The 17,946-nt window shown below is 33.6% G+C and overlaps 3 protein-coding genes across 3 annotated transcripts; all 3 read right to left on the reverse strand.

Annotated features, from left to right (window-relative positions):
* Positions 1–1,091: 1,091 nt before the first annotated feature.
* On the reverse strand, positions 1,092–8,437 carry LOC132738588 (receptor-type guanylate cyclase gcy-28-like). Its single transcript, XM_060726119.1, has 7 exons — positions 8,390–8,437; positions 7,203–7,314; positions 6,330–6,534; positions 5,670–5,805; positions 3,811–3,902; positions 2,384–2,477; positions 1,092–1,393 (listed from the first exon to the last, which is right to left on the reverse strand). The coding sequence occupies exons 2-7, from the start codon at positions 7,271–7,273 to the stop codon at positions 1,248–1,250; spliced, it is 744 nt and encodes a 247-aa protein (XP_060582102.1). The 5' UTR covers positions 7,274–7,314; positions 8,390–8,437; the 3' UTR covers positions 1,092–1,247.
* A 467-nt stretch (positions 8,438–8,904) lies between these two features.
* Positions 8,905–13,260, reverse strand: LOC132738584 (receptor-type guanylate cyclase gcy-28-like). Its single transcript, XM_060726114.1, has 5 exons — positions 13,240–13,260; positions 12,416–12,551; positions 11,731–11,822; positions 11,207–11,300; positions 8,905–9,207 (listed from the first exon to the last, which is right to left on the reverse strand). The coding sequence occupies exons 1-5, from the start codon at positions 13,258–13,260 to the stop codon at positions 9,062–9,064; spliced, it is 489 nt and encodes a 162-aa protein (XP_060582097.1). The 3' UTR covers positions 8,905–9,061.
* Positions 13,261–14,096: 836 nt separating this feature from the next.
* LOC132738589 (atrial natriuretic peptide receptor 3-like) lies at positions 14,097–16,236 on the reverse strand. Its single transcript, XM_060726120.1, has 2 exons — positions 15,323–16,236; positions 14,097–14,231 (listed from the first exon to the last, which is right to left on the reverse strand). Exons 1-2 carry the CDS (start codon positions 15,975–15,977, stop codon positions 14,116–14,118), a joined length of 771 nt encoding a protein of 256 aa, XP_060582103.1. The 5' UTR covers positions 15,978–16,236; the 3' UTR covers positions 14,097–14,115.
* Between the last annotated feature and the right edge of the window lie 1,710 nt (positions 16,237–17,946).

Here is a 17,946-nt window from a genome sequence, read left to right on the forward strand (position 1 = left end):
TAACCAATCAAAATTCGGCATCTTCATTCTTAGCCATTATTTTGCGAAGGATAATACGCTTATTCATTTTGCTCAACCGCCGCCTCCCTTTTCCTCCACCTCTTATTTCGTTTACTCTCTTTTTGGCTGTTGGTTTTTATTATTTCTTATAATATTTACACCACTTGTTTTTATTACTTCTTATAATTTTGACTTCACTTCTCTTTGTTGTTAAGTCATATATATGAACTTTTTAAATTTTGAGATACAGACAATTATGTTATAAGTACTTATATTTACTTGTTTAAAGGACGGTTTTCGTCGCACAGATATGGAAAAATATGTTATATGTAGTTATATTTACTTGTTTGTAGTTATATTTACTTGTTTAAACTTTCATGGCAAATTTATATTTACTAGATTAAACTTTCTAGGCAAATAAATAAATTTGCCCTTTTTCAATCTACAACCTTGTTACTTTTCTATTTTCCCATACAAAGTACACAGGGCCGAAGTTTGGTTGTAAAAGCAGGTACGTTATGTTATATACGTACCTGGTAAAACAGATGAGATAAAACATACTTATATGGTACAAGGCAAGGTGATTAAACAACTCCGATAATATTTTTACATTTATAGACCAGTTATCTAATCTTTTGCGAGACAGATATGTGACTCGTGCAATTACATAACAAATGGATACCTGACATTCTGTACCGAAACTGCTGCAAAGCTACAACATTTTAATGTAGCTCAATCATTCATTCATTCTTTTGAAAAACATATCTGAACAACATTAGACACTTGATAGATAGATAGATAAAGTAAATGGTATAAACTAGTGAATTTATTTTTCGGGAGCTGATTGATTCATTTTATAAACAGCTAAACTTCGCACTCGTAAGAATGATTATAAAAATGGTAATAATGGTAATTCTAATACAAAAATCAACGGATATCTCGTACTATTAATAGCACTGGTACATTAGTTTATACTGGAATGTTTACCTACTTTATGAATCATAAAATCATAATTGAATTGCTTAAGAAGAACCTTTTATAAATCTATGCTAAACATATAAGAAGCTAAATGAGAAGAATAAAACTCATAGAATGCTTCAAGTTTATTATTGGTATATATACATGTACAGAGGTTACTGTATATATCAGTAATACAACTCCGTCATAAATCTCAATAAGAAAATATGAAAATCATTATTTTCGTATTCGTATTTCCCATAACGTCGGCCTTCATCTTTTCTGTCATCTCATTCTTCGTCTATCAATTTTGTGATAGCTGCCAGTTTGATTCTATGCTCTTCTACAGCTGCGGTGACTTTAGCGAAAGATTTCTGCAACTCGTCCAACATCTCACTGATCTCCTGTTGTTTATCAGACTTATTCTGTTTAGTATCTAAAACAGAGGGTTAAAGATATGTAAAAACAAAATCCGATGATTAAATACAAAGAAAGCGCGCGCAGCATCTAACTTGTTACATAAGAAACAACTAAGTCAATCAATCCATCTCTCCGTCCGTCAGTCAGTTAGTCAATCATTCAATCAATTAATTAATGTTATAATGTTCTCCATTTTTACCATTTTCAGAAAAACGCATTCAAACATCCAAGATCGATTATTTCTGTTGTCCTTGGTCGGTTAAAAAAAACAGAACAGGATATGCAGGATAATATGAAAAATATGTATAGTTTGATCAATCGATTTTTTATTTATTCACGATTTAAATTTGGAGATATATCAATTTTGATACATATGTTGCTCGCTAGCTATTATAGTAAGGTAACAATATATGTACATTATACCGTAGCCTAAGTCTTATAGTGTGCTAACCACCATTTGGAAAATTTGGTGTTATTTGATATCGTTGGATTCGTATCAGAGAGAAAGCTATCTTCTCATGCATTTTTCAAAGCGATTTGATTCCCAAATAAAAAATTTTTTTGCGCTATCTCCATGTTATTATCAACAGACTGTGGTATGTCCCGGAGTTAACGCAGTATAATGCTATATATACCTTTCAGGCAATCGATACAGTAATATGTATCTTCCTAATTTAAGCATAACCTTTAACCTTTAGTTACTTCAGATTGAGGTATGTCCTGCTTTCTTTGTTTCAGACTAAAATCTCCAGAATGTACAAAGTAATTATGATAGTAAGCGATATGCCAAAATCCAAACATAAGTAGGCAGGGTACATAAAATTTCATCTTTTAATTACTTCTAAAACACTTAACATGATTAAAGAGAAAATAACAAAAATGGGAGAGGCGCTTCTATTTGAGTCATCGTCCTTTGAATGCTTGTTTTTGCTCATTTAAGGCCATTTAAAGAACAGATAACTAAATACTTCAATAAGCAACACCTAATTTGAATATGAAGGATCACCTGTTGAAGGTTCAACGTTGTCAGCACCAAAGTGAATTTGTATTCCTGGCACAAATTCCACTTGTTTCGATTTTCCATAATAATTGGCAACAACCTTAAAATGAAAGAAAATATATGACATTACCTTTTTATGTACACATATAAATAGATTGGAACCATAGATAAATTGAAACCATAAAGGTTAAGGTTCTGTTTTTTAGCCTTTTATGGACGGCAGTTGTATTATATGTTACCTAATTTTCTTTTTATCTTCCAATGCGTTATTTAAATCTGTCTGAAGATTAATGCGGTGATTTGTCTTTGATGTATAACAGTAGCATACCTTATTGGTAATAACGCGCCGTTGATGATATTTAAGCGCACGTACGTTTATTTAGAAGAAATTGTGTTGTTTCAAATATAGCACAAAACGTTATTGTGGACTACGCAACAAGAAATGTCGCTAGACTGTTACTTAACCACAGGTTTGAAATAAAGGAACATATTCAGATTGGGGACAGTTCATTAACAGTTTTGTATGAAGCATGAATGTTTGTATTGTTTATAAACGTTTATTTTTTTTCTGAAGGTAATTTGGTAGACTGAAATTGCCATAGTTTTTGCATTTTCACATTATTTCATTGCAACGGTATCATTTACACCGCGAGGTGCACTTTAAAAGTCATGCGTTCTGCTTGCGCATTATTGCGTTACGGTTACGCATGTGATCAATAATGGAAATAAAAATGGTTTAATATCAACAATTTATTCAGAATCATATGCTTTCACATCTTGTAAGCTTTGTCTGTTTCAATTGACAGGAATGCGCTTGTGCAATCGGAACGTGGAAATGCGACAATGTGACAAAGCGAAAATGTAATAATATAAGAATGCGACAATTGCAACAATTCGAAAAAGAGAAAATTTAATAAAGCGAAAAAGGTGATATATAACTATTCCCCAAATCAATGACATAAAAGTTTGACTTTGTCGAGCTTTATAAATGTGTATTTCCATTGTTAAATCTTTGTCGCGGAGAAGAGACAGGATATATGCAATGCAAAAGTTTTACACGACAAATGTTATATGTGTCGCTTTGGTCCACAAAATGGTCGCCTTTCTCTTTTTCAGAGAATGTAAAAGAAATGCCAAGCACAAATGATACGACAAAGTTGGGCCTTTTATGTATTTTTGTGTTTTCAAATTTCATAGAGAAATAGGGCGTAGATAAGCCTCTACATGTACCTGGATTCTACCACCTATCCTAGGTGAGCCAGCTTCTCGAACAAATCCATATTTCTGTTTGTATTGGAACCCAACGTGACGAGGATAGAAAATGTGTATGCCTTTTTTAGTTCAGAAAGCAATAAAAAACCTATATATTATTCATAGTACAATAGCAAAACAAATGCAACACAAGGGTTTCATTTATTTCTTTATGATATAACCTGGTTCTGTCCTGTCTGCGGATCCATGTCAAGAAGGGAATAATCCATCAATCTATCACCATTTTCGTCTATAGCAACCGTGCCTGTTATGCCTAGAATAAAGAAGGAATAATGTTTTTATTAAAACTCTGTTGTTTCTTCAAACACTGATGCTTTTGATGTATTTGAACTATCAAGAACTATATAAAATAATCAGCAGTTATGCAATGCATTTATAAGCATTTTCAATGAAACAGATAGTACAAAGTTACAAATCTGAAATTTATATGATTTATTTCTTATAACACACCATCATTACAGGATTAAATGACACTCAGCTGATAATTTTAGTACCATTATGCCAAAGAAAAACCTTTTTATTTAACTTTTTTGTGTCCTGTTTGGTTTTCAAAAGTTACTAATTTGCCAATTGCCTGGAACGTTTTTGTTTTTTTAACTAGTAAAGTTATATTGAGTTAGTATTTTGTAAGGAAATCTGAATACTACTTGGTTACTTTCATGACAAATAATTTTATATACAGCACGTCAATAAGCATATAATATGCTCTAAAGCCATTATTTAAGGTTTATTAAAATCGCCGTTGTCTTGTGTAAAGAAGGAAATCTAAGGCATTAGAAAATAAGTGATACAGTTTCCATTATACTATATAAATGTAATTATAGACGAACAGATATATATTTACTATAAATAAGTCAAACCCATGAAACTCAATGACAACACTGATATCTTAACGTCAGGTAAATTAGAAATGTTAAAAGAAAACTTAATCTTAAGGTATGCCAGATTATTGAAATTCATTTAAATTTATGTCACGCAAATGTGATGAATGCCCTCGAAAAGATTTCTCGTACGTAGCGACGCGACATGCCGTCTTTATGTGCTGGACATTTGTGTCAAATTATATTGAAATTGATCCATGCAAAAGAAAATTACAGTCTAGTCACAAATGTTTGCAAATACAGAAATATTCGCATACATACAGGATTCAATAATCTACAACCTCCGAGTGTGTCCTGGACTTTTGAAGTAGAGACAACACAGTTTTGCACACGACACATACTTTTGCGTACAGAACACTTGTGCAAAGTTATTCTATGATATCCTTCAATGCATGAAAAAGTTACTGCAGTCCGGACATGAATGTGTATCTTCAACCTCAAACTGTGACCTTGACCTTTCATGTAGTGACATGGAGCTTATAGACGCGACATGTCAACATGATATGGTAGACATTTGTGCGAAGATATTTTAAAAACCGACAATGCATGACAAAGTAACAGTGCGAATGTGTACCTTTAAACTCTTCTACTCATTCAAACAATAATTGTGACCTTGACCTTTGAGGTAGAGACATGGGTCTTGGACAAGACACGTCTTCTTGATGTGGTAAGACATATATTCTAGATTGTTTAAAAATCTTCTCATGCATAACAAAAATACAGTCCGGACATGTGTGTAATTTTAACAACATGTGTAAATGTGAACCTTCAAAATGTAAATGTGACCTTGATCTTTGAATGTTGTGTAACTGGAGACGGACAGACAGACAAATAGACGGTGGAATTTGAATATACCGCCCTTCGGATGTATAGAAGTTGAGTACAAATTATTACAACAATAATGCCAGAAGTTGTAGATTAGTAATCTTTACTGCTTTACTGAAAACATTAGCATGGTCACTTGAAGTGTAAAAAATTCTATATTTTCTTACATGTTTTTTTTTTCTCCGAGCCGTCTGATCATGGTTCGCTAAGCATTAAGTTCATGCCTTGAAATTTTCCAAGAAAATGGTAAGATTGAAAGACGGACATATCCATTTAAGATTTTAGCGTGTTAAAAGGAGAAATAATCAACTTACCATTAAATGTTCGGTCCCACATTCTATGTGTAACAGCAGTACCGTTAGAAATTGGTTGACCAGCCTCAATAGTTTCATTTAAAGCAAGCGCATATAACACAACAGCATCATGAAATGCCCCTACAAAATTGTTTACCTGAAAACAGAAAGTACAGAACATTCAACACATTAATTATCACGGGTAATATGTTGTTCCCGTGGGACCATATTTGTTCTTTGCATTGGGTACTTCTGCTAATTTTTTTTAAAAAAAAAAACACCCTAAAACCGCGTTGTGTCATGTTCTTGGCATATCCTCTGGTCGCTTTGGCGTATCGTCTCCTTCCTTCAGTGTATCGTTTCGTCGCGATTTAGATTTATCAGAGGTCATCAATGCGAAGAAACGATGACCCAAACGGAGCACCATAGTTGGCACAATATGATATAAAGAGCTTGAATGGTTGTAATTAGTTAACTGTATACTATTCTGGATACATACCAGGAATGTTTCATCTCCACAATGTTTTCCAACGAAATCAATTTGTTTCATACGAAAGGGAATATTTGTTTTAAGTATCCTCCCCAAAGTACATAAAACACTTTAAGCAAACACAGAATAACATGATAAAAGATCATAACTGCAATAATCATAACTTCAATAACAGGAACAACTGAACTTACCGTTTCCTCGTCATAATTAATATTGGGGAACATTGCCTTGGTTCTTCTTTTAACTTCGTTACTGAAGTGATTATACTCCGCACTGGCTGGTTCCCGCACACTTATTGTCATAAGAGTTTCATAAGCTTTCCTTGCCATGTTGTTTTGTTCATCAGTATCGGACTCACGATACCAAGGTAGTCTGATATCGAGGTCACTGTGCTCACTGAAAAAAGTACTTATTAATATAACAATTACAACTTACTTATGCACGATTAATTAAACCAAATCATTGTTTTTAGTTTAAAGTAAGAAATAAATATTTTTCCTTCTGAAAAGTTTGTTTTATAATGTTGTTATACTGGTTTTAAGACATTTGAGATGCTTATCACCTTCAGAAGACGTTGAATGTGAAATAATTTGTGATAAAGAAAGCAAAATGTAAAGAAGCAAACGATAGCCTAGGGATTTGACCAATGAGTAAACTTTTGGAAACACAAAAAAGCTATTGAAAACGGAAATGATGTGTTTATGCGTATTGGGTCTATAACTGCTCTAGAGTATTCTCCCCTGCGCCACAAATATTTTAGTCACTGTGTTGTCTTGCGGTACACATTGCAAGAATTCAAAAATGTAAGTCACGTTCATTATAATCATTAGCCTTTGTCATCAGTATAAATACATGAACTTCCGTTTAGTGTAACCATGCTCTGTACTGTCGGAAATTACATTCTTGTATTTAAACACCGATTTCCTTCTAAGTTCAAATCTAAAAACAGGTAAGTCGATGGATAATAAATTCCATGCATAGATTTTTAATTGTTTATATATATGTAGGTATAATAGTTATAAATGTACATAGCTTTGTTATTTATCTGTAACAAGAGTTATCACCTGTTTTCCAAATGTATGTTAATGAATACATAGTCTCCCCTGTCCATTCCAAGCTTGTGTGTTTTGATCATCAGCTCTCTGGTAGAGTCAGGATTGCCACAAACAATAAATACTAAGAAAAGATATTAACAAAATGATAGTAATAGGCATGATTTAAAACTTACGTGTAGCAGCGACGACATAAAATAAAAAGTTTACTAAAACTAGTATGTGCTTTTTACTTTTAAATTGTTTTCCAAACATAATTTGAGCCGCGTCACGACAAAACCAACATAATGGGTTTGCGACCAGCATGGATCCAGACCAGCCTGCGCATCCGCTGTTCCATGCTGTTCGCTATCATTTTCTCTACTTGTAATAGGGTTTGTAAGCGAACAGCATGGATCCTGATCAGACTGCGCGGATGCGCAGGCTGGTCTGGATCCATGCTGGTCGCAAACCCACTATGTTGGTTTTGTCGTGACGCGGCTCATATGTTTTTTGCTTTCATTTGAAACAATTAAATTGTGTATGTAATATTGTAATGAAAATATGTTTTACTATTTTTATCTTCATAGTTTACATAGCATTTTATCGACAGCCACATAAAATAGTCTCTAAATTTTCTTACAAAAGTGAATTCATGATAAAAACAGAACCTGATCCACTTTTCTCAGTGCTGGATAGTTTTAGATAAAAGTAATACGGAAAAGGGGCATAATTCTGCAAACGTGCTTAGCAGGCTTACCTGCCCTAGACCCTTGAAATGGTACTTTTTGAGAAATGTATCTTAAGATGCATGAATATCATGTTATTTGTATCTGAACAGCATACACGTGTACTAGTAATCAAATCCGAAAACGTTATATTAACAAATTTTATTTCTATATACAGACCAAGAATTGATAAAGATATACAAGGCTCATTTTAAGTAAAATACTTTTATTGTAGAAATTAATTGAAACTAATATATTTAATCTACCAAATTCTTACTGAATATGTCTAATTTGAATTATAGAATGCACAAACTGCAAGTGTATTGGAAGATGTATTCCCAATTATTAGAAGTTGTCCATTAAAAAGAACAAACTGCCAGTTTGTATCAAAACCAATGTCAACATTAAGCATTTTTCATGATACTGGCACAAATAAAAAATAAAGTAATTTCACAGCAATAACAAAAACATTCCAGCTAGAAACCTAGCTACCTGTCGCTTTTGAAGATGCCGAACGTAATATATCCTCGAAGTCGGAGTTTTTGAATATCAAGCAATAATTGAGATATTTGAATTTACAAAAAAACTTTAACCAAAATTTCTAAGTTAAAAAGGGGCATAATTCTGTAAATATTGTAGACAGAGTTGTCCAACTTGTCAATCTGATGTACATTGTTACTATAAATAAGTATTGTAAGTTTCAATTGAATATCTCAAGCAATAATTGAGATATTTGAATTTACAAAAAACTTTAACCAACGCAGACGCCGACGCGGACGCTGACGCCGACGCCGGGGCGACTACAATAGCTCTCATATTCTTCGAATAGTCGAGCTAAAAATGGTAATGGATATCTCGTACTATTAAGAGCACTGGTACATTAATTTATACTGGAATGTTAACCTACTTTATGAATCATAAAATCATAATTGAATTGCTTAAGAAGAACCTTTTATAAATCTATGCTAAACAGATAAGTAGCTAAACGAGAAGAATAAAAACACATATAATGCTTCAAGTTTATAATTGGTATATATACATGTACAGAGGTTACTGTATATATCAGTAATACAACTTCGTCATAAATCTCAATAAGAAAATATGAAAATCATTATTTTCGTATTCGTATTTCCCATAACGTCGGCCTTCATCTTTTCTGTCATCTCATTCTTCGTCTATCAATTTTGTGATAGCTGCCAGTTTGATTCTATGCTCTTCTACAGCTGCGGTGACTTTAGCGAAAGATTTCTGCAATTCTTCCAACATCTCACTGATCCCCTGTTGTTTATCAGACTTATTCTGTTTAGTATCTAAAAAATGGGGGTTAAAGATATGTAAAAAAACAAAATCAGATGATTAAATACAATGAAAGCGCGCGCAGCATCTAACTTGTTACATAAGAAACAACTAAGTCAATCAATCCATCTATCCGTCCGTCAGTCAGTTAGTCAATCAATTAATTAATGTTATAATGTTCTCCATTTTTACCATTTTGAGAAAAACGCATTCAAACATTCAAGATCGACTATTTCAGTTTTTCTTGGTCGATTTAATGAAAAGAACAGGATATGCAGGATGATATGAAGAATATGTATAGTTTGATCAATCGATGTTTTTATTTACGTTTTAAAATTTTGGGAGATGTAAATTTTTTAAAATGCTCGCTTTATAGTAAGGAAAATATATTCCCCTTTACCCAAGTTTTATGGGGGGTGCAAACCACCATTTTGAAAATTTTGTGATTTTTATATCGTTGGATTCGTCTCAGAGAGAGAGAGTAATCTTCTCATGCATTTTTCAAAGCGATTGGAGTCCCCGTTAAAAAGTTTTTTCAATCACATTTTGCGCTATCTGCATGTTATCAAAGATGTTGTTAGCATCAGACTGTGATATGTCCCGGAGTTGACGCAGTATAATGCTATATACAATTAAGGCACTCAATACAGTAATTTATCTTCCTAATTTAAGCATAACCTTTAATCTTTAGTTACTTCAGATTGAGGTATGTCCTGCTTTCTTTGTTTCGGACTAAAATCTCCAGAATTTACATAGTAATTATGATAGTAAGCGATATACCAAAATCCAAACATTAGTAGGCAGGGTTACATAAAATTTCATCTTTTAATTACTTCTAAAACACTTAACATGGTTAAAGAGATTATAATAGAAGCAATATTATATTTAACAAGAGCTGTCCGTAAGACAGCGCGCTCGACTTTTTTATTGCTTGCCAATAAAAAAAGTTTTTGCAGTAAAAGGCAATACAAGAATCTCTGTATTTTTAAAGTGAACAATGGCCATGAGCATTAAGATATTTAGTGAAGAATTATTTTACTGAATTGTGTGATAATAATAATTTATGGTAAAGTGAACAAGTGGATAGGAATGAATTTTTTTAGATTTTTTAAGTTTTTTAGTGCTTGCCTATAATACAAAACATTGACAGTTAAGGGCCATAATTCAAATAAAATCTTTGACAGAATTACCTTCTCCTGGACATGTTTGGGAATCATGATTGTAAACAAGTATTCCAACTTTCAAATTAATATCTCAAACAGTTCAGTCAAAAAGTGGACTGGTACTAAAAAACTTAACCAAGATTCTAAGTCGATAAAAGGCCTTAATTTTTAAAACAAATCCTTGACAGAGTTACCTTCTCTTGCGTACAGATGGGGGTAATGATGTGAAATAGCATTAAAAGTTTCAAAGCAATATCTCAAAGGGTTAAGGCAAAAGTGGATTTTACCCATATTCAATGTATTTTCTAAGTCAAAAAGGGCATAATTCTGTCAAAAACCTTGACAGAGTTATGTCCTCTTGTCTGTTGATGAAGGTCGTGATGGTAAACAAGTATGGTCAGTTTCAAAGCAATACCTCCAATGGTTTTGAAATAAAAGTGAGGTGGTACAAAAAACTTAACCAAGCTCAATACACTTTCTAAGTCAAAAAAGGGCCATAATTCTGTCAAAACCTTGACAGAGTTATGTACTCTTGTCTGTAGATGGAGGTTATGATGGTGAACAAGTATGGTAAGTTCAAAGCCATACTTGTAATACTTCTGAAATAAAGTGGGGTGGTACGAAAAACTTAACCAAGGTGTGACGCCAACGCCGACGCCGACGCCGACGCCGACGCCGGGGCGAGTAGGATAGCTCCCCTTTTCATAGAAAAGTCGAGCTAAAAATGAGAGGCGCTTCTATTTGAGTCATCGTCCTTTGAATGCTTGTTTTTTGCTCATTTAAGGCCATTTAAAGAACAGATAACTAAATACTTCATTAAGCAACACCTAATTTGAATATGAAGGATCACCTGTTGAAGGTTCATCGTTGTCAGCACCAAAGTGAATTTGTTTTCCTGGCACAAATTCCACTTGTTTCGATTTTCCATAATAATTGGCAACAACCTTAAAATGAAAAAGAAAATATATGACATTGCCTTTTTATGTACACATATAAATAGATTGAAACCATAAATAAATTGAAAACATAAATGTTAAGGTTCTGTTTTTTAGCCTATTTATGGACGGCAGTTGTATTCTATGTTACCTAATTTTCTAAGTGGTCGCCCTTTCTCTTTTTCAGAGAATGTAAAAGAAATGCGAACTACAAAATGATACGACAAAGTTGAGCCTTTTTGTATCTTTGTGCTTTCACATTTCATAGTGATCGAAATCCAAATTTCTGTTTTTATTGAAACCCAAAGTGTTGAGGAGGGGAAATGTGTATGCCTTTTTTTAGTTCAGAAAGCAATAAAAAAAACGCTGTATATTATTTATAGAACAATAGCAAAACAAATGCAACACAAGGGTTTCATTTATTTCTTTATGATATAACCTGGTACTGTCCTGTATGTGGATCCATATCAAGAAGGGAATAATCCATCAATCTATCACCATTTTCGTCTATAGCAACCGTGCCTGTTATGCCTAGAATAAAAAAAAGAAAAAATGTTTTTATTAAAACTCTGTTTTTCTTCTCGAGGTATATGGCAATCACTACGGAATACCGTTAGGGCCATCGTGGTTATACGTTAAAATACTTAGGCGACAATGCGATAGTGCGACAGAGCTATGACGACAATGCGACAGTGCGATGACGAGAATGCGACAGTGCGATGACGAGAATGTGACAGTGCGATGGCGACAATGCGATAACGCGATAGTACGATGACGATAGAGCGATAGTGTTATCGCACTGTCGCCATCGCACTGTCGCATTGTCGTCATCGCACTATCGCATTGTCGTACTGTCGTCTTTGCATTGTCGCACTGTCGCCAACGCACTGTCGTCATCGCGTTATCGTATTGTCGACTCTCGCCTTCTGGTGAACGGTTCTAAACTGCTGGCGAATATATATTCTATATTTTCTAACATGTTTTTTTTTTCTCCGAGCCGTCTGATCTTGGTTCGCTAAGCATTAAGTTCATGCCTTGAAATTTTCCAAGAAAATGATAAGATTGAAAGACGGACATGTCTGTTTAAGATTTTAGCGTGTTAAAAGGAGAAATATTCAACTTACCATTAAATGTCCTGTCCCACATTCTATGTGTGACAGCAGTACCGTTAGAAATCGGTTGACCAGCCTCAATAGTTTCATTTAAAGCAAGCGCATATAACACAACAGCATCATGAAATGCCCCTACAAAATTGTTTACCTGAAAACAGAAAGTACAGAACATTCAACACATTAATTATCACGGGTAATATATGTTGTTCCTGTGGGACTGTATTTGTTCTTTGCATTGGATACGTCTGCTAAAAAAAACAATAAAAAACACCCTAAAACCGCGTTGTGTCATGTTCTTGGCATATCGTCTGGTCGCTTTGGCGTCTCGTCTCCTTCCTTCAGTGTATCGTTTCGTCGCGATTTAGATTTATCAGAGGTCATCAATGCGAAGAAACGATGGCCAAAACGGAACACCATAGTTGGCAAAATATGATATACAAGGAGCTTGAATGGTTGTTATTAGTTAACTATATACTATTCTGGATACGTACCAGAAATGTTTCATATCTACAATGGTTTCAAACGAAATCATTTTTGTTTCATAGGAAAGGGAATAAAGGGAATATTTGTTTGAAGTATCCTCCCCAAATATACATAAACACTAAGCAACACAGAATAACATGAAAAAAGATCATACTGACAATAATCTAACTTCAATAACAGAACCAACTGAACTACGTTTCCTCGTCAAAGTAATATGGGAACATTCCTTGATTCTTCTTTTAACTTCGTACGTGAAGACTTATACTCATAACTGGCTTGTTCCGCACACTTATTTCATAAAGTCATAAGCTTTTTTCCTTCCATGTTGTTTGTTCATCAGTATCATGACTCACGATACCAAGGTAGTTCTTCATATCGAGGTCACTGTCTCACTGAAAAAATACATTATTATATAACATTACAACATTACTTATGCACGATAATTAAACCCAAATCATTGTTTTTAGTTTAAAGTAAGAAATAAATATGTTTCCTTCTGAAAAGTTTGTTTTATAATGTTGTTATACTGGTTTTAAGACATTTGAGATGCTTATCACCTTCAGAAGACATGAATGTGAAATAATTTGTGATAAAGAAAGCAAAATGTAAAGAAGCAAACGATAGCCTATATGCATTTGACCAATGAGTAAACTTTTTGAAACAGTAACTGAACCCACAAAAAAATGCTATTTTAAGTCTTTAACTGCTCTAGAGGATTTTCTCCTACGCCACAAATATTTTAGTCACTAGAATATTTTGTAGTGGTGTCTTGCAATTAAAACTGGCGGTACACATTGCAAGAATTCAAAGAATGTTAGTCACGTTGATGTATAGAAGTTTTAGCAACAAACATATATGTTGCATTACTCACATCAATTAAATCAAACGTACATTTCAAAAATTCTATAACTGATGTATTTTATAGGTTTGACAAACATGCAGTTTATGTGCTTAGGTACATACCGATATTCATAATAATCCTTATTACCTTTGTCATCAGAATAAATTCATGAACTTCCGTTTAGTCAAACCATGCTCAGTACTACGGAAATTACACTCTTGTATTTACGCGCCGATTTCTTTTTAAAATCAAATGGACTGTTCAAATCTTAAAACAGGTAAGTCGATGGATAATAAATTCCATGCATAGATTTTTAATTGTTTATATATATGTAGGTATAATAGTCATACATGTACATAGCTTTATTATTCATCTGTAACAAGAGTTATCACCTGTTTTCCAAATGTATGTTAATGAATACATAGTCTCCCCTGTCCATTCCAAGCTTGTGTGTTTTGATCATCAGCTCTCTGGTAGAGTCAGGATTGCCACAAACAATAAATACTAAGAAAAGATATTTAACAAAATGATAGTAATAGGCATGATTTAAAACTTACGTGTAGCAGCGACGACATAAAATGAAAAGTTTACTAAAAACAAATATGTGCTTTGTAATTTTAGATTGTTTCACCGTGAAATTTTCCAAACAAAATTTCATTGTCTTCTGAAAAAACATGACAACGCTTATCATATGAGCCGCATCATGACAAAACCAACATAATGGGTTTGCGACCAACATGGATCCAGACCAGCCTGTGCATCCGCGCAGTCTTATCAGGATCCATGCTGTTCGCTATCAGTTTCTTGCGGATGCGCAGGCTGGTCTGGATCCATGCTGGTCGCAAACGCACTTTGTTGGTTTTGTCGTGACGCGGCTCATATGTTTTTTGCTTCCATTTGAAACAATTAAATTGTGTATGTTATATTGTCATGAAAACATGTTTCACTATTTTTATCTTCATAGTTTACATAGCATTTTATCGACAGGCACATAAAATATTCTCTAAATTTTCTTACAAAAGTGAATTCATGATAAAAACAGAACCTGATCCACTTTTCTAAGTGCTGGATAGTTTTAGATAAAAGTAATACGGATAAGGGGCATAATTCTGCAAACGTGCTTAGCAGGCTTACCTGCACTTGACCCTTGAAATGGTACTTTTTGAGAAATGTATCTTAAGATGCATGAATATCATGTTATTTGTATCTGAACAGCATACACGTGTACTAGTAATCAAATCCGAAAACGTTATATTAACAAATTTTATTTCTATATACAGACCAAGAGTTGATAAAGCTATACAAGGCTCATTTTAAGTAAAATACTTTTATTGTAGAAATTAATTGAAACTAATATATCTTATCTACCAAATTCTTACTGAATATGTCTAATTTGAATTATAGAATGCACAAACTGCAAGTGTATTGGAAGCTGCATTCCCAATTACTAGAAGTTGGCCATTTAAAAAGAACAAACTGCCAGTTTGTATCAAAACCAATGTCAACATTAATTAAGCATTTTTCATGATACTGGCACAAATAAAAAATAAAGTAATTTCACAGCAATAACAAAAACATTCCAGCTAGAAACCTACCTGTCGCTTTTGAAGATGCCGAACGTAATATATCCTCGAAGTCGGAGTTTTTGTCAAACTTTTGAGAATAAGGTGCAATGCCATAGCGGTTCATCAATTTGAAATAAATAGCCTGCATTGTAAAAAAGCATTCTGATTTCGCAGAGCTAACATTCTCTTCATAAATCAGTCCAATGTGAGTCCAATTAAAAACTTCAGTGAAATGAACGACACTTTCAGCTGTAAGCGTCTTAGTTTCGTGAATCCTTGTAAGTAATTTAAACTCGTTTTTAGTGTCAAAATCGACAACACTCGCACCTGCTGTTATAATTGGAATATTCCAGTTAGTGCTAAATCTAGCAACAGGGGCAACAGCATAATTACACACTGGTCCAAGAAGTACATGTGCTTTTTTCTGATATAATTCGAAGGCGGCCAAAGATGCTTTTGTCTCCGAGCAATCCGAATCGGCTACTAAAATCTCCAATCTTGTCCCTGGTAAAATATCATTTTGAACATATTCAATCGCTATATTAATTGCTGGCAGAACGCGCTGTATGCTCCATGGGTAATGTGAACTCTCAGGCAATATAACACCAATCTGAACTTCATTTGACAGGCACGGCTTAGCTAGACAAACTAACAGTGAAATCAGATAACTGGACTTGTAATCCATCTTGTTTATCTATATAAAATGATATAAAATAATGAATTTATTTGTTAGAAACACACCACAACGTGTCACGTGATTTATGTGCACACGTCACCAACGTCAATTCTCATAAGGCAATCATTGATAAGACCTCCGTCTGTTGTAAATCCCTCATCTAACAGGTCGAGATAACAAAATGACAACAATTTATGCCGTTATTATCCATGTAACCTTTCAAAAACTCATTATTTTTGCCCTTTTATATGTTTCATTTAGTTTGGTGCTACAAATGTCAATTAGGTAGAGTAATAGTCAGCAATAAAGTATACTGTTAAACAAAAGTTTGCTGACTATTATGACAAGAAAAACTGTTGACGCGATTTGAAGAAAAAGTATGAAAAATATCTAAACCACATTTGATTAGTCAAAAATATTGATAATGGCGTTGCAGCCAGCTAGCCGACCTTTTCAGTTTTGGAAGTTAAACTTCTTTTTATACAAACTATCAGATTTTTTTTATCACATGTATACTCGCGGGTTAATTGTTTGAACAATCATATGAGAAATTTCCGGTTCTTTAGTTAAGAGTTCAAATATCTGTGTGCATGTTAAGTAGCAAAGTTTGATTTCCCCCGTACAACATCAAAAACATCTCAAGGAAAACTCTATTAATTATTTATTCATATAATTTATAACTAACAGTACATGATATCAAAATCGGCACTAAATGTACTTTTGATATCACAATAATTACTATACAATTTGAAATACAGACGTAATATGCGATAAGAAATATTCATATATCTTACAACAAATGGAACTAACGACTGGGGCAATTATATGTTACCATTTTTATGGTCTTTAAACCAATCTGTTCACAGCCGTTTTTAAATCACCTGAAAGTTCTTAATTAAATATATTGAGTCTGAAACAAACAATTCGTGATGTATATTAATAGAGAACGCATTCTGAAACAAGGGCAACATTGTCGCAAAATACGCCCGTCATAAAAGCTTTTGGTGGACATGTGGGCATTATAGATATGCATAGCAATTAGCTCAAGTGTGACCTTGAACTTTGAACTGGATCATGTATGAAGTAATTCATTTAATGGCGGTGAACATTTCTATAAAGTATAATAAAAATTCGTCCATGCCTCCTGATAAAGTCCAGATATTTCATCATCTAAATAGTGACCTTGACCTTGCATAAATTGACCTAAATTACAAGTGGCATGGCGGTAGTCATGATAATGACCATTTGTGTTACAATCCCTCAAAATATGACTATATAGTCCCTATACATGTCTTCATTTTTTATCTGAACTTTGACCCCCATTTTTCAATTACCTCTGTGTGACATTGACTTACAGACCTGGTTCATGGGCGCGCCATAAATTCTCATAGAAGTGAACATCTCTATGAAGTTTCATTAAAATTCCCCCAGGCGTGTAGGAGATAATTTACGACAAAGTCCAGATATTTCATCATCTTTAGTGACTTATATCTTCCATATTTTTACCCATATTACAAGTGTCACAAATGTAGCCATTTGCGTTTCAATCCCTCAACAAATGATGACTAAATGGTCCTTATACACATTTTTATCTGAATTTTGAATTCTTTGAACAATTTTCAAAGTTGAATACCAAAGGAACATTTCTGTGAAGTTTTGATGAAATTGGCTTAGCAGTTTATGAGGAGATGTCGTTTAAAGTAAAAGTGTTTAAAGTAAAAGTTTACCGATGGACGCCAGACAAAAAGCGATCACAAAAGCTCACCATGTCACTTTGTGACAGGTGAGCTTTAAACAAGGGACCAAAAAGCCCTCCCCTGACAGAATGATTTTTGAACTCAAAATCAAGTAGCAATAGCTCAAACCTTTTTCTTTGAAAAGGAAGAGCTGAAAATGAAGACAAGTTTATATAGCACATAAATAATGAGCTTTATAGGTTTAGTAATCAGCTGGAGACAATAATCTCTATCATAATAAA

This window comes from Ruditapes philippinarum, unplaced genomic scaffold (genome assembly GCF_026571515.1).
Source record: "Ruditapes philippinarum isolate M1 unplaced genomic scaffold, ASM2657151v2 ctg3474_1_1_1_1, whole genome shotgun sequence".
Taxonomy (NCBI): domain Eukaryota; kingdom Metazoa; phylum Mollusca; class Bivalvia; order Venerida; family Veneridae; genus Ruditapes; species Ruditapes philippinarum.

Excerpts from the sequence above, each read along its gene's own strand:
- LOC132738588 (XM_060726119.1), bottom strand. The coding sequence starts at position 7,273 with ATGATCAAAACACACAAGCTTGGAATGGACAGGGGAGACTATGTATTC. Across the intron at positions 5,806-6,329 it reads TTAATTATGACGAGGAAACG|GTAAACAATTTTGTAGGGGC; the intron begins GTAAGTTCAGTT and ends TTCTGTTTTCAG. Across the intron at positions 2,478-3,810 it reads CGCAGACAGGACAGAACCAG|GTTGTTGCCAATTATTATGG; the intron begins GTTATATCATAA and ends TTTCATTTTAAG.
- LOC132738584 (XM_060726114.1), bottom strand. The coding sequence starts at position 13,260 with ATGAAGAACTACCTTGGTATC. Across the intron at positions 11,301-11,730 it reads CACATACAGGACAGTACCAG|GTTGTTGCCAATTATTATGG; the intron begins GTTATATCATAA and ends TTTCATTTTAAG. Across the intron at positions 9,208-11,206 it reads CAACGATGAACCTTCAACAG|ATACTAAACAGAATAAGTCT; the intron begins GTGATCCTTCAT and ends CCCATTTTTTAG.
- LOC132738589 (XM_060726120.1), bottom strand. The coding sequence starts at position 15,977 with ATGGATTACAAGTCCAGTTATCTGATTTCACTGTTAGTTTGTCTAGCT. Across the intron at positions 14,232-15,322 it reads GGCATCTTCAAAAGCGACAG|TATTTATTGTTTGTGGCAAT; the intron begins GTAGGTTTCTAG and ends ATCTTTTCTTAG.